The 17239-nt window shown below is 39.8% G+C and overlaps 1 protein-coding gene across 10 annotated transcripts in view; it reads right to left on the reverse strand.

Annotated features, from left to right (window-relative positions):
• Positions 1–651: 651 nt before the first annotated feature.
• The window catches only part of emsy (EMSY transcriptional repressor, BRCA2 interacting), a 101349-nt gene continuing 84761 nt past the window's right edge, over positions 652–17239 (reverse strand). For 8 of the 10 annotated variants that reach the window (XM_069892116.1, XM_069892114.1, XM_069892111.1 and 5 more), the window contains 3 exons: positions 14065–14475; positions 10091–10564; positions 652–6098 (listed from right to left, as the gene is read on the reverse strand). In XM_069892116.1, the coding sequence (XP_069748217.1) occupies positions 5889–6098; positions 10091–10564; positions 14065–14475 (1095 nt within the window). In that variant the 3' untranslated portion in view covers positions 652–5888. The remainder of the gene's footprint in view (positions 6099–10090; positions 10565–14064; positions 14476–17239) is intronic. The other 2 variants (XM_069892117.1, XM_069892118.1) reach the window with 2 other exon arrangements.

Genomic DNA, 17239 nt, shown 5'->3' on the forward strand with positions numbered 1-17239 from the left:
TTCTCACTCCAGGGGATAAAGTTCTAACCTACTCAAATTTCCCTTGTAACTCAGCTCCTCAAGACCTAGCAAGATCCTTGTAAATTTTCTCTGCATTCTTGACATTTTTGTGGTGCCTGCCACATTGACCACCGCCAGTGGGCTGATATTGCCTCAAACTGTGCATCTTGGCGCCTCACAGTTCGGCGGGCAGCAACCTCCTTTGAAGAAGACCGCAGAGCCCACCTCACTGACAAAAGGCAAAGGAGGAAAAACCCAACACCCAACCCCAACCAATCAATTTTCCCTTGCAACCGTGTCTGCCTGTCCTGCATCGGACTTGTCAGCCACAAACGAGCCTGCAGCTGACGTGGACATTACCCCTCCATAAATCTTCGTCCGCGAAGTCAAGCCAAAGAAAGAAGAAGACACCAACCATGAATGCGTGGTTAGCTTTAGTCGACTCTTTTCATTCTGCTGCAGTCTCTAAAGAGTTTCTATGTTCTCCCTGTGACCACATGGGTTTCCTATGGGTGCTCTGGTTTCCTTCCTCCCATGTTCCAAAGACTTATGGGGTTAGTAAGACTCATGGGGCAGAGGGCCTGTTACTGAGCTAATCTCCAACATTTGTTTTTCAAAACGAAGGACGCCATGATTTGACCAAGTACAGTATTTCAATCATTGCTATATTTAATTAACAGGCCAACTTTCTTAACAAATATGGTATCACACAGTTAATGACAAAATCCAACATTGAGTTTCTTTTCCTGAACTAAGATTTACTATGAAGTGACCAACATCAATCCTATATCTTGGGGTGGGGGGAATTTCCAAACTTTCTCATCTTTTGAATGCAGATAAATTTCCAAACTTCATCTCCAAAAGGTTTAGATTATGTAGCTTAGACCCAGATACGCAAACCATCAGAAATGGTTTGTATCGATCTACTCTATCCATATTCCCGTAGCGCATTGAAAATGTCAATTAAATCACCTTACCTTTGTACATTCTAGGGAGTGCTTGTAAATTAAATCTAATCTTTGGAATTCAGATATCCTTCTGGTAAATGCGAACAGATTTGTTGAAATCCAATTCAATTGACAAGGTGCTGACCAAGTGGAAACAGGTTTGGGTAATCTTAGTAATCAAAATTGATTGCCATGCTGCATTGAACCATCAACTTCATACCCGAAATGTAAATTAACTCTCAGGTATATAATTATCCCCAAAAAATTGGATCATCTTGAACTGGCCTCTACTCAAAACTTCAATTTTTGATTTAATTTTTAAAAAATTTTATATTAATTTTTAAATTCAATTTAGACATACAGCATTGGTTACAGGCCATTTCAGCCCACACCGCACAATTAGACCCGATTAACCGACAACCCCCTGGTATGTTTCAAAGTGAGGGGAAACCAGTGCCTCCAGGGGAAACCCACGCAGACACTGGGAGAACGTATAAACTCCTTACAGACAGTGCAGGATTCGAACCCTGGTCTGGATCGCTGGTGTTGCACTCACCGCTACACCAACCGTGCCACCCGATTATAATAACACACAACACAAACACCAAGTTGTTGAAGCTCGGGTACAGCCATGACAAAAACTACTGTTCATCCATTTCTCAAGGGTAGGGAATGTGAAGCAATACCAACCTTGTGCTGACGGCTCTCAAATAAAATAAATCAAACACACATCATCTAATACCTGAAAGGTGAACAAATTGGTTAGCATCTCTGGACTAAATTTTGCAAAAGTAGAAACGATTGGACTCTTAAACAGCTGGAATCATTCATTAGGAGTTCAATGTAATTGCTATTTTATAATCCCCTCCTGGTTATTGGCCATCAACACTCAAGGTACAACATTTCTCACCAAATCCAGTCATTCTAAACAAATTCCTCTACACCTAGGCATTTAGAAAGTCATTCCAAGGCTTCTAGATACTAGAACCATGAGGATAAGGAAGGCAGATATATGGTCTACCACTGCCTGCAGGTTAGCTGCACATCCATACACATCGATCAGCTAGGATGAGAATCAAGGTTGCAATGGTTCAAAGTGGCACACTTTCAATTAGGGATGGGCAATAAATGCTGGCTTGGCCAACATGTACATCCTTTGAAAGGAGATAACTGTTGCCAATGTAACAAAAACAATTCTAGTTGACTGTGAGTAACTGGTTATTAAAGCAAATGAACACAAGCAACCTGTTTAGTTCTGAACTACACAAACACGCTGGAGAAACTCAGCAAGTCAAAGGAAGTAAAAGGCCAAGACCTGAAACGTTAGTTACCCGTTACTTCCTGCATGATCTGCAGAACGTTTGAGTATTGTACTTGACACCAGCATAGACACTCTCTTATTTAACGCTTCAATTCTATTGTGGCAAAACTATGCAAGTGCATCCCACAATTCTGCCCTCTTTTCTAGTGAAAACTACAACCCATCTCCTTGTAAATTGCCGATATTTATCAGATCTCACATTTATCTCAGTCTCCGGAGTCTGATTGCCAGTCTTTCTTTCAGTGCTTCAGTTTGCCAACCGGACGCAGAAAATAATAGTTATTCAGAATTATTGGGCTCAGTTCTGGTCTCCAAATTATAGAAAGGATAGAGATAAGGTGGAGAGGGTGCAGAGAAGATTTACAAGGATGTTGCCTGGCTTACAGCATCTAGAGCACAGAGAAAGATTAAGGGGACTGGGACTTTATTCATTGGAACGTAGTCGAATGAGAGGGGACTTGATAGAGGTATTTAAAATTATGAAGGGAATAGATAGACTAGAAGTGAGTAGACTCTTTCCCCTGAGGGCAGGGGAGGTTGGAACAAGAGGGCACAAAGGTAAGGGGGTAAAACTTTAGGAGAAATGTTAGAGGAGGCTTCTTCACTCAGATTGCTTTAGCAGAATGGAATGATCTTTCAGACAAGATAGTTGCGGCAGGGTCCTTTCTGTCATTTAAGAGAAGGTTGGATGTGTACATGGATATGAGGAGGATGGAGGGTTATGGGCGGAGAGCGGGAGGGGGGGAACTAGTAGAGTTGTTCAGTTGAACCGGTGCAGACTTGAAGGGCCAATATGGCCTGTTTCTATGCTGTGAATGGTTATAATTTCCATACTTATAACTTATACTTATACTTATAACTTATAACTTGCAACCCCGGTGAATTGGTTGACGCAGTTATTTTAATGAATGGTGAAAGTGGAATTTGCCTTACAACAGAAAATGTTAAGTACTTATTTATTTTAATGTAAAGGTATTGCCTCAGGAGAACCATGGGGATATACGTCAATTTATTTGGCAAGATATTGTAGATTTTAGGCTTCACTTTTGAGTTCACAAAATAAAAATTAATTGCAATTATACACTGATCATAACTTTAAAAAATGCATGGAAGAGCAGAGAGGAGAGAGTGAATCTTGAAGGACTGCAGATGCAGTGATTGAAGTAAAAACACAACGCTGGAGAAACTCAGCAGGTCACACAGCGTACTTTATACATCATAGATAAAGATACATAACCAACGATTCAGGCCTGAGCCCTTTATCAAAGTATGAGCAAAAGGCAGGCAGGTGTCTGAATAAAATGGGGGTAGGGAAGGGGGACAGGGGGAGGATCACAGGCAAGAGGTAATAGGTAGATAAGGGAGGGACTGCACAAGAGAAAATGGGGGGAGGAAGTGGATGGCTCTGTGAATGGAGAGGGAAGGGGCAAGGGAAAGAGAGCTGGAGGAAAGGAGAAAGAGGGATAGGGAAAAGTGTTTTATAACAGATGAACATTCAGCTGAAATAAGTGGATTCAAAACTATTTACAAACTAAACTGTTGGGTGAACTTAAATATTTAAAGGGATAGAACCAAAATGGTTCAGTACTTGCCATAATTCAGTGTTTTTAATATGTCTGGAGCCTTCCCATACGGAGTGACATCACCTTCATCATCTACTTGGAAAAATTGATTTGAAGCAGATGTTACCACAAGGTTTGGGGTAGCACAGCAGGTAACTCCTTCAAAGCCCCTGTAACCCGGGTTCAATCCTCACCTTCCGTGCTGTGTGAAAGTTTACAGTTTCTTGTTGTTGCATTGGCCTCTCCCCCGGTGTTCCAGTTTCCCCTTACATCCCAAAGACACGTGGGTTGCCAGTTAATCGACCAGGGCAAACTGTCCATAATGTGTAGGTGAGTGGTAGAATCTGGGTAGAGTTAATGGGAATGTGGGAGGTTAAAGTGGGATGACAGCACATTGACACTCAATGGTCAAAGACTCAGTGGACCAATGGAAACCTTTCCATACTGTATAGCTTTATGGACCTTTTCCATGAAGAGCAAATCGATTTGATGCTGTGGTGTATTTGAACTCTGGAAGGCCTCAGTGGAGTGTCAGAAATTAGATTATTAAGTAAATTTTCAGTGCATTGTACTGGCAGATAGTAAACTGAAGTCGTTGATAAATTGGTCTTCATGTAGGTAGGGAAGTTGTGACTAGTGGGAAGCCAGAGAGGTAGGTGGTGGGACTTAGCTATACACAACTATTTCAATAACCTGGATGGGAGAATTAAGTGTAATTGATCCCAGTTAATTGGTGATACAAAGCATAATGACAGATGATGCATCTTTGGAATTCTCTACCCAAGGACTACAAAGGCTCAGTTACTATATTCATGAAGGAGGTAAACAGATTTATACATGTTAAGGGAATCCAGGGATCTCATGTCAGTGTTAGAAAGCAGTACTCAAGTGTTGAATGGCAGAGGAAGCCAGAAGCAAGTACTTGAAACTTCTGAAAATTAAAAGCATCAAGACCATTCTGCCCCCACGCACCCGTACAAGCTTTGTCTAAAGCATGGCACTGCATTGGAGCTCTTTTTAACTAAAAGGCAATACTGACCCATTTTGCTTCACAATCAAAAACCTGTTCTTAAAAAGTCAAAAAATATTAACTGTCTGCATCCTTCTAATGCCTCAACAACCATGCATTCCAACAGCCTAGTTTAGAGAAATACTCCAAATATTTGTGCCTATATTCCTCCACAGATGATCAATGAAGGGCTTGGTGTTTATCATGACTTCAAGACATCGCAAAGATGAGACAGTAATTCGGAAACACTGCTGGAGGCAAGAGTTGTACTACTTAGTTAAGGTTTCCATCTGTGACCTTGTTATTGAACTGGTGATCAGGTTATTATCCTTATTCTGAAGTACCAAATGGCGTTGGATGCATATTTTTTGAGTTAGGTTTCTCCTCAAAGCTGTAACAAAGGATTTGTCAGATTCTACAAAGAGATCTTAAAAGAAAAGCTTTCCCTCCCGCTGTTTTAATTGACTGAGTTGGAAGAATGATTGGAGGCAATGTTGAAAGCTTCCATCTTTTCAACTTCCAGGGAACCAACAAATCAACATAACCAAATCAGACCGAAACAAGCAGCTTAATCTAAAGTGTAACATTCTCTTGTCAAAGGGAGCCATGCAAAAGCAGGCCATTTCGTAATCATCAGGTGGGATAATTTGTCATTGTTTTATTCATTTATTAATGGTGCACAAGGACATTCATTCCCCTGAGGGAAACCCCATCTCCAGAACCAGTCTGCTACCAACATTGTGGTGCAACATCTGCCCACAGGCTATGATGGTGTGACAACATATTGGGTGTGGTAAGCAGAATTCATGGCAGTGTGGTTAGTTTTCCAGACACAGTGGAAATGATTGGACCTCCTTCAATCTTTTTTTGTAAAAAAAATCCTTTACAGGATTCATTTTAAAAGTCTAAATGTATACAGAATCTTTGCGTGTTTTTTTTTCCAAAACAGCTTTTATGTACAAGTTTTTTTAAAAAAAAGCTCAAACACTTGTCACCTCATGGAGAAACCTCCGAAGATCTGAAGTCATTTAAAGAACTGCCAGATTCTCTCAGGGAGGCTGTGCAGCAGTACTGTCTGTTGAACTGGGCTCTGGGCCCTCTTCATTGCTACTGTCCATGTCTTGTTCCATGGCTGAATACTGCACAGATTCTTCATCAGCAATTTGCTGGCTGGTAAAGTTCGTGATTTCCAAAAGCCCACTGGGTTCCACCACGACATTTGAGCTGGATTGACTGGGTATGGAGTACTGTGGAATAGACTAGGACAAAAAAGAAAAACATTGGTTATAGAAATGACAGCTAAACCGTGCTAAATTCTTAATCGTCTTCACCTATTTGTTTGCAATTTGTAACTGAAATGTTTTAATAGCCTTGTGTAGAAAAATACTCCAATATTTTTGTACGTTAATCCAATCAAGATCTGTATTTCTTAGTCTTTTGTAATTTATGTACATCTCAAAATATTCAACAGATGAAGAAGCGATTCTGAAGCAGTACAAGAAGCCAAAAGCCCTCCCATTGAATCAAGTCTGCCTTCTGTGTCTTCTCAATTAACTGAAACATTGTTTCATTGCTTTTTTCCACAACTTTCATAACGTTGAAAGCCCTCATTAGGATTGCTCACTTAATTTTCAAGAGGCTTCACCTTTTTCATGCAATTCTTCATAGCTAAAAGTTTTAATTTTTGGTTAAAAAAAAAATTGAAGAGCTCATTGGTGCCACAAGATTTGTACCACCGGGGTTCAGGAACCATCAGACTCCTCATCGACAAACTCAGAGAGACTCATTTAAGGATTCTTACCTTGCTCATTATTTATTATTGAATATTTATTTAATGTATTGCAGTTTGTTTTCACTTCCTTTGTTTACATTTCTCTCTTTTGTGTCCACATCTTTCTTGAGATGTTTTCTTTTTGCACTACTGGCAAGTAGAAATTCTGCCTGGCCCGCAGGAGGAAGAATCTCAGGGTTGTATGTGATGTCCTCTGACAATAAATCTGAACTTTGAAATATCTGTGACAGGTCTTCTATAACTAACATTTATAACGTGATAAAGTCAGTCTAATTTACTACATAAATTCAGTATTACTTCCAAGCTGTTATAATGAATAGTCAAATAAGCAAAATGCTATCAGAAAAATTCAGTTGCATTCAATTATTTCCATAGTTTTCAAGATACTAAGCAAAATGTAAAATAGTAGTTTATAACAAAGTAGATCATATTTTCAATGTCTTAAAATTAAATAAAAGTCAAGGCCCAATTAAAAGAATCTTTTATGCAAGAACAGTTGGTTTAAAAACTGAACGAGAAAGGAAGAGAGAAAGAGCCCTTGAAAGGACAGTTAAAGACAAGATGTAATGACTATTACAACACCATATGAAAGTCAATCAAACTACTTTTTCCCCTCATTAACTCAACTGTCATCCTGTAGATCTGATGATAAATAATTTGCTCTATGCAGAATATTTGTTTTCTAAAGTACTCAAATAATTATATTCCATATTAGAATGTATTAAACACCAAATTTTAATAGATCCGTTTTGGAACGATTTTTTCTGTAACAGAACTTCCAATACAGCTAATGAAACAAAAATATTTATTTTATGTTATAGAGAAGTTTTCCTGAAACATAAATCATTCCTCTTACACGAGGATAGGTAATGATTTTAGTACAAGATCTACAATGAGAATTTCTGGGACGCTACAATATTACCTTGATTTGCAAACTAAAAAGTGCCACTGTAGAATTGGTTATTTGCCAAGAATAAATTATGTTAATTTAATCCCCGATATTTAAGGAGAAAGGGAAAGAGTAGATGCGGAACTACATATTATTTTGGAGCAGAGAAAATGCTAGAATACTTCATGAAGTGGCAACAGGGCCCTACAGAAATAATATTAGCATTGGGGCAGAGACAGCATGGTCAAGGGAAAGCACATTTGACAGATCTGTTGAGAATTTTTTTTGGAGGTTGTAACGAACAGAATAGACAAGGTGAAATAAATTAAGGCGGGGCATTGGATGCTCAAAATGTCCTCAACAAAGAGGAGCAAATATTATTGAAAAGATGTGTGGCGTTCAGAATAATAGCCTGGACAAAGAGCTGCATTAAACAGGTCATTTGCAAATTCTTAAGCTGTGGGGATCTGCAGAGCTTGGTGCTCGAGACCCGAATTTGTGCAATCTGATTTGGATGAAGGGTCAAGTTGAACCTATCCATGTGCCACTGTGAGTCGTGAAGAAGATGCAGAGGGACTTCAGGGTAAATAATGGGCAAGCCATGTGATAAAATATCATGCAAGATTATTCACAAAAATAGAAACCAAGACAAGGCCACCCATGTACATAAACCACTGAAAGCAAACAATTTGAAAGGCAAACTGTATGTTGGCCTTTAACACCATTTGAGTGCAGGGGCCAAGCTCCAAATACACAAAATACTAACCAAAACACATCTGGAATAATGTGCACAGGTCTGCATTACCTGCCCAAGATAGGACAGGCTTGCAATTCAGAGAGTGTAGCAAAGGGTCTACAGATGGATTCCTGGGGTGACACGTTTATAGTACAAGGAGACATCAGCCAGGTTGGAATTAAAAAGAGCAATGGGTGATCTCATCGAAAAATACAAGATCCTTACTGGCCCTAACAAGGTAGAACCCAGAGTTAATTCTTGGCGAACTGCAGTATCGAGAAACGGGGATCACAGATCCAAAATAAGGAGCAAGAAATTCAGGACTGACACGAGAAGAAGTTTCTTCATCCAGAGCACAAGGAATCTCGAATTCTGCCCAAAGTGTTTTAGACATCATCCTTAAACTTGAGAGGCCAATATATATATTTTTTTACATTCAGGGAATCAAGAGAATTGTGTTTGGTGCCAGAAAAAGGGCAGAGCAGGCACATAGGACTATTGTTTTATTTTAATTCTAAACCTATACAAGATGATAATTTCCATTTTTTTCTCTCAACAATTTAATTTAATTTTAATGCCAAGAATGTTAAAAATTGCTTGGTACATAAATGTGATTTTAATATGTTTGACTGATCATTTTCTAAGCCAGCTCTCATTTGCAGATTTTCCTTATATTTTTAATGTCAATAATCATGGCTCTGGGTGCCCTGGTCAATCTTTTCAGCAAATCCCTGTTGTTTAGTCCAAAGTTCAAACCAGTCATCTACTGACATCCTTGCATGTGCCTTTCTAGTTGTGGTTATTGAATAATTATAAATTTAGATATACAGCACGGTAACAGACCATTTTGCCCTACGAGCCTGTGCCACCCAATTAACCTACAACAGGTTTTGAATGGTGGGAGGAAAAATTGGAGCCTCTGGAAGAAACCCACACAGACATGGGGAGAACATACAAAGAGAGTGCAGATTTCGAACCCCAGACCTGATCCCTGGCGCTGTAATAGCGTTGCATAACCATGCAGCCTATAATGTGCAACAGAAAAGACTCCAAGTTTTCCCCTAATAATCCAAGGCACCAAGGCAAATTCTAATAGCTATATCTCCCTCCGCCCGATGAAATAACTGAACGGCATTGGACCTAGGAGCTACTTGCACTCTCAGGTTTGGCCACGTACTAAATTGGTGCATTCAACTCGGGTGAGAGTCATCAAAAAAACTCCGGTTTCTGCTTTATCCTGGTCTCTTGTGGTCTTTTCGAAGAAAGCAGCAGATTTTCAGAAATCCTGATTTTTTTGGAAATGTCTACAAATACGCATTTCTTCAGCCAAAATTTGAAAGGCACTGTAGAGCATCATAGGTTTCGCTCTGATACTTTTTTTAAGTTTTAAAATAGGAAGGGGAATGGGGAACTAGCTAACTGACCAGCTATCTAATAGAGCTGGATGACATCAAGAGAAAAACAAAATCTGCAGCACTAAAAATCTTTTCCTGGCTGTTCCATTCCAAGGTAAGATTAAGTTCTTCGATATCTTTGCATGGGGTAATGTATTTTCAGTGATGCCATCTTAATGAGCTAATGCTTTCATTTAAAATGAGTGTATTTTGTCAGGCACAAATTACAGGAGAAACAAAGGTTGTAACCGAAGTTCAGAAGCCACCAAGAACCATTTACTACCACACTTGGAATAAAACGTGTCCATGCAAAACGCTGCTAATCTGTCTTGGGTTCATCTCTTTCTTGGTGCCGCTGACACGTGACAAGACACAGTGCATGTGCATCTTATGCACGTTTAGACTGTGTCACGATTTTAAACAGATAGACACATGCTTACCTGAATAAGAATATCTGGAGATATTTCATCAAACTTCTCTTGTGCTACGTTCTGAATTAGAAGAAAATGGCTCTGAGCAGGTTTTGCAGCTCCCTCTAGCTCCCTGGACGGAAGGGTGTCCTCTGGGTTCTCTTTACTTCCCTGCTCTTTGGCTGCAGGTGCCACGGATGCTTTTGTAAGCTGGCTTGAAGGGGCTGATTGCAGCGCGTTTACTTTCTGCAGGGTGAACTTCCTCTCTTTTCTAGCGTCTACATTGGAGGCTTCCTCATTCATTCCGATCTGGGCCTCCATCATTGATATCTTTAAAATATCTGTTTCCGCTGACTTTTTGGAAGATTGCACCGTGTAATAGTTTGTTGCCAATACTGAACTCTCTGAGCTGCCACAGGCCGTTTTCGTGATGGTAGTGGCTTGGTAATTCCCAAAAGTTATTTTGGTGACTGTTGCTCCTTGGGTTATGATAGGTAACTGCGCCTGAAAATGTCAACAGAAGCCCTACGATAATCATTAAATGACAATGGAAGAACAGTGCAGAACAGTCTGGAATTTCTTTTTAAAATGTTACTGTGTCAGACCTCTTCCGATGAAAGTCTGCAACTGAAACATTAATCCATTTTTGTCCTTTGACGACGCTGTTGTGCATTTCCAGCGTTTTCTGTTTTTATTTCAGTTTCCAGCATTTGAAGTTTATTGGTGCTCTGTGTATCTCTCAACCCGTCAAGATCTGGAATGTCACAGTAGGGTGATCTGGGGCCTGACTCTTCCACCGCATCCCCATCCCCGTATCAAATTCTGAGTAAAAAAGGGAGCCACACACACACACACACACACACACTCACACACACTCACACACAACGTTATCCTCAGCTTTGATCCTGGTCTGCACTGACCATTTAGATTTTTAAGTCGACCTTTGTCAGAATCCTACGGGTAACCATATTGTGCTATGTCACTGACAGAGACGCAAAGAAAATCGGATAGAGCTCTCTGTTCCTGAATGCAAATCAGCGAGTGCTCTTCAGACTTGCTTGTGCGCAGGTGTCCAGCGAATACTGGATTAGGCTTGGCTGTGATGCTGCCCAAAGGTCAGGCAGCCTCCCAACACTCCAACCAACCTCACGCATGTGGAGCAGCCACTTATGCAAAGCACGAGAGGGCATTTATAATCCATGGCACTACCTCACAGCAAGGAAGGGAAGAGTGACAATACTCATCTAGCTCCACAAACAAATGAAAATATTACGTGTTTATTGAAAATTTTTTTGCAATACTTACGACTTAGTCTGGCTTAAAAAAAAATGAAATATTACCTAACGCTCATCGCCCTGGAGTTTTTTTGAATAATTCTTGAATTTAACCTGTTTCATCAGTTCTATTGGCCATCAGTTTTATTCTACATGAGATGTTAGGAAAGTGCGAGATTACACAAACTGAAGATGAAAGCATTACCTATCTGTTCGCAACAAAATGACTAATTTTATTCGGTTCCTGCTGAGCCTTACCCACTACACCAAACTGCATCGGTTTTGATTTGACATTGGCAGTCACCAGTATGGTGTCTTGGGCCGAGAAAGAATGACAAGCCAGATTAGAATCCGGAGGTCGCGCTCAACATCTAATCTGATCATCACCTACAGTAACTTCTAGTCAAGGGGCATCACCGATATTCCAAAGTTAGGCCAGGTTCAAATGATCAAAAGCCCATGTTTTCATATTATACCCCATCAATTTACCTTCTTTGTATGGTCTTTTGATCCTTCACTCTTGGGTACACACTTCCCCTTTTAAATCCAGCTACTCATCTCAATTTCAACATGTGAATTCTATATTCAAGCCACTCTGGTCACTTTCTCCCAAATTAGACAGACTTTCCTGGATAGTCATCTTGCATTTATGGCCCTAGTTTTAAGCCCCTCACATGGAAACATTGTTATGTCTGTGCTGTCTTACTTCATATTCTTCCCCCTCAGTCAACTCTTCAGGAAAAAGAAACCCACACTCTTCAATCTTTCCTGATAATCAGAACCACAGACAATTTTGACAGCGTTGCTTTCACAGGTGCTAAGAGTAACGAAGGAAATCGGCTTCTAATTTTCCTAATCATACACGTGGACATGCAAATGATCAGCTAGCGACTTGCCAAAGGAAACTGGGACTTATAGGTGCACAGCGTCTTTCCCTTCTAAATATGTTCAAGCATGCCACAGCATTTAGCTTCTTTATTTCATACTACATTTCAACTTTGAAATTTAAGTTCTTCACTTGGAAGGGTACTACTACTCCAAGTGAGCAAGCCCACTTCATCTACTGTTGACACCAGTCTTGGCAAAGCAGTTACTGCAATTCCCACATGCTGCAACTGAAATTAATCAACGTTCCATTGAACGCGAATGGGGGGGAAAATCCTGAGCCCAATTCGTGGAACAAGCAGAGACCAAATTCACGTGTCAGCCAAAGACAGATCTTTTGTTACAGAACAGAGGAAGAAAATTGTAGCATCAAAAATAAGTTGTTTAAAGCAAAGGGTTGTGAATACAGAGTAAAATGCCTTCACAGACATTTACAAATAAGGACAAGTGTTAGGTAAATGGAGTAAAAGAGAGTTGGACTTGGATAACAAATTATCAATAAACTGTCACCAGGCTGTTTAAACAGTTCAAGAACACACAAAATACTGTAATAAGTACTTGGCTATGACTCCAAACCTGCAAACTTCAGTTAATTTCTAATGATCTGAATTCAATTTAGTTTTAAGGGCTTCACTTCTCATTTGCACATAACGACCAGAAAATTATTTTAATTGGGTGTTGAAATTCAATGTTTACAAGAACTAAATCTATTCAAATTGGTTCAAGAACAAGTTCACAATAATGTAGTCAAGGCAGGAGCAGGTTTAGCCTCATTTCTAGTTTGGCTGGAATGGGAGATAAGCAAAGTTTTTGGTGTTTAAGACTAGGATTCAGTTACAGATAATGATTTAATGACTTAAGAATTTTTTTTTATTTTTAAAAACATGTTCTGAACTTAGCCAATTCCCATGCTTTACTGAAGCCACTTCAGCCATCATCGACACTACAAGTTATATCTGGGGTTAGGAATTCAACACCGCAGTGTTGATGGTCCAATTTCTGCCTCCACTGAATAACGGTTTCTGACAAAACTACTGCGTAGTGAAAAAAAAATCTGCTGGCGGAACTCAGGATCAACAGTTGGGGGGCCGGGGGGGGAGAATGGTCAAGATTTTAGGAAAGAACATTTCATGAAGACAAAGTATGGGGGGGATGTGGGGAGATACCCAGTTTAACGGGGACAAGGTGGAAGGGGGTTAGTCAGGGGTCAATACGGGATAAGTAAACGAGGAAGGGACAAAGGATGGCACACAGATGGGGAGAGGGAGTGGTGAGATTTGGAGACTGAGGTAGTTGATTGGCAGGTCTTACAGAACTATAAATATTCTCTTTATCCAGTGTTTAAAATGTGTATGTGCATCATATTCCATGGCTGCTTTCTTTTGAGTCAATTTTTCAGTGATTTTGAGCAAATACATTGTGACTGCTCTGCGATAGGACTAGACAGAATAATAGTTTGGCACAGACTAATAGGCTAAAGGGCCCAATTCTTACTGTAGTGATCTATGATTCAATGTGGGTCTAGAGTTTTATGTGACAAAATCCAAGTCCTAATTATTTTCTACAAGGTTGACACGCAAATAAATACTGAACCTTTATAAGATCATTCAAATTGTATTTTCGATATGGCAAATATTTCCTCATCACTCCCAAGGCGATTCACAGAAATGTCAAAGAAAATATTCATGGCAATCAATAATACATCACCTTCTGTGTGAATGCTGACGACCAGTTTCAAATCAGATACTATCACTTCAACCAGTTTATCTTTTGACTGCAGTAATGAGAAAGAGCACTGGAATTGTTAACTGCTAGGTTTTCCCACCTATCATGGTATGGTGTTACCTGGCCAGGAAGATGCTGCTCCGTTGAGACAGACTGGTGTTTTATAGCGAGCTGGGATTTATCTGGCTGCTGCTGTGGATGTGGGGACTGCGGCTGTGATTTCAGTTGTGCTTGATGCAGCAGTTTTGGAAGTTGCTGTGGTGGTTTGACTGCAATCACCTGCACCATGGCTTGCGGAGTCTGCATTGTAGTTGGAGGTGCTTGCTGCAATGCTGGCGATTTGGTCTGCACCATTTCCTGCACTTGCTTCTCCTGCGGTGGTGGCGGTTGCATTGAGGTGTTTGACCTGTAGAAGAGGCCCGTTTGTGGGTCCAACGTGTCGCCCTCTTCCACTTCACTTTCTTCAGCTTCAGAGTCCTCTTGCTTGGCTGCAGAACTCTGCTCTGTAACTGTTTGTAATTTTATTGGGATCTGCATGAAGATTTTGGGAATAGGCAACTATTAATGCACAGCAGAAGTGAACGAAATGTGTCAAGCGTTCCACATTTTGAAAGGAGGCAAAAGAACGGCAAAACCACTTAATAATGGAGGGAAATGATCTTTGTGTGAAATTTTCAGCATTTTAGTGAGTGAGAAATCGTTGATGTTTTGCTTTGTTAGGACTGGAAAAGTGACAAAACAAGTGTGTTTGGCTGTGGCCGGTGGTGGTGGGGAAGGAGGGTGGTTGGTGGGGTGAACAGAGAATAGATGAATGTTAGCGATCAGGTGCAGACCAAAGTGGTCAGGTTAACAAATAGAGGCAGATATTTAAAGCTATCCAGGAATCAGCTAGATGGGGGTAAAGTTAGATATACAGTATGGTAACAGGCCCTTTTGGCCCACGAGCCCATGCCGCCCAATTACACTCAACTCACCTACAGCCCCCAATACGCTTTGAATGGTGGGAGGAAACTGTGGAGTTCCTGGGGAAAACCCATGCAGATACATGGAGAACATACAAACTCTTTACAGACAGCGTGTGATTCAAACCCCAGCCCCGATCCCTGGTGCTATAAAACGTTGCAATAACTGCTACGATAAAGTGTACAATTAATTTTTGAATTTGTCTCGGCAGTTTTGGAACCTGAAATCAGAGTGACCCAGATAATATGGAAATAAGTCACTTGTTTTTATTAAGTGAAAATTACTCTCTGGCCTGCACTGGGGGAAAACTGTTCTTTTGGGAAACACAAAGCTGGAAGTTCAGCCACTTGAACCGCCTTTCACGTCCCTTTGAGTGAACCACTACAAAAAGTTGCTAGAGACCTGGACAAATTGCAGTCAGAATTGAACATAAAATGGAGGGGAATGGAGCAAAACAGACAGCATTCTTACAGAGAGGTAAACTGGTCACTGGCTATTGAATATCTTGCTGTTTTTGAAAATGGTTGGATTGGTTTATGTCTGAGAAGATACAATCAAGGATCTCTTTATTCAGTTCATTACACATTGCCACTAACTGCTATTTGCTTATAATTTGCTTGACTGACAACTCCTTCCAGAGAGTGTTATTTTCGGACTCCAATCCTAAGGGCCAAGGTTATATATTAAAAAAAATTCGTCGAGTGCAATGTTAAGCACTACTCTCTTAACTGTCACTGAGGCCCAACCAATGAGCAAGGGAATAAAAAACCTCGTGACTGATCTCGGGGGAAACAAAAGCTTTGGATAAACATCAAGGTCCTGATGTGTGGAAAGTCAACAAACCAATGAAGAACACATGATATCATTTTATTCTGTAACATCAAACATCTCCAGCAATAATTTATAATGGCACTAAGTCTGGCCAGATGCTTTCAACTGCCAAATTTGTTTTTAGGCATTGACCAAATGTGCTGTGCAGGTTGGGTAAGTGAAGAAAATAAAATAAGGATCACCAACAGCCAGCAAGCCAGGGTTACAATTCAATAGTATTGCTTGTTTAGTATCAATAATACGATTGTCTTATTAAATCAACCTTTGCTGCTTCTTTCAATAGTATCAGTTGCACTCCGGTTTCTCACCCAAGTCACAATTACATGCACGAGGATCTAAATCAGCCATTCTCAATCTGCCCTTCTAGGGGCCACAGCACAATTAAGTAAAATCCTTGTGTTCTCTTCACCTCATGTAACATAAATATTTTTCATGTAGTCGAGAACAGACAAGTTGGGAAGAAACTAAAACTTGACTGCTTCACAGGAAAGGGGGACCGTAAACTTTGATCCGAGTCCCATAGCCAAAAAAAAGTCGACAAGGGCTGGTCTAATTTGTGAAATCAGATTTCCGATCATAGTTTGAGATTGGAGAGGTGTGAGGATTACTGCAATTAATCGTGTTCTCATTTAATATCGATGTGCACGATTTTCAGCCGTCTGTGTTAGACGCAGGTTTTAGGGAATGTTATAGATTAAGTATCAAAAGTTATTAAGATCTTTATATTCGAGATAATGTTGCCTCTTTTGAACAATTATCTGCTAAATTTAATCTTCCTAATAGGACATTTCTTTAGATATTTACAAGTTAGACATTTTGTTCAGTTTCAGCTTTCTGATTTTCCTTGAATCTCAAATACAAATATTCTTGATTTACTTTGTGAATTACAGTTCATTCACGGTGCATTAATATCATGCATTTATAATGACCTCCTGGATTTAAGATCAGCCTCAATGGCTGGGATTAAGAATGATTCGGAACGTGATTTGAACATAACATTTTCAGATGAAGATTGGAACTCCACTCTTAGCTTGATTAATGATTTCTCATTTTGTGCAAGGCGTTGTTTATTACAATTTAAAGTGGTCCATAGAAGACATGTCCAAACTTAAATTATTCTATTTTGATGCAGATCTTGATCCACTATGTGAAAATCATAACATTTTTGAAGCTTCACTGATTCATATGTTTTGGGAGTGCCCAGTTTAGGAAGATTTTGGTAAAATATTTTCCAAACTTTATCAATGATTTTTAAGATCAAAATAGAACCATGCTCTTTAATTTCCTTGTTTGTTTTTTTTTCTAGTGAACGGTATATACGTCTGTCTGCAACCCAGGAGAAAGTTTTAGCTTTTATCACGTTGATAGCCAGACGAGTAATTTTACTGAAATGGAAAGGTGACTCTTCACCTACTCATACATAGTGGTTACATGATGTAATGTCATATTTAAGCTTGGAGAAAATTAGATACAACATTGAAGATAGAAAGTTTCAATTTGT

This window comes from Narcine bancroftii, chromosome 7 (genome assembly GCF_036971445.1).
Source record: "Narcine bancroftii isolate sNarBan1 chromosome 7, sNarBan1.hap1, whole genome shotgun sequence".
NCBI lineage: Eukaryota > Metazoa > Chordata > Chondrichthyes > Torpediniformes > Narcinidae > Narcine > Narcine bancroftii.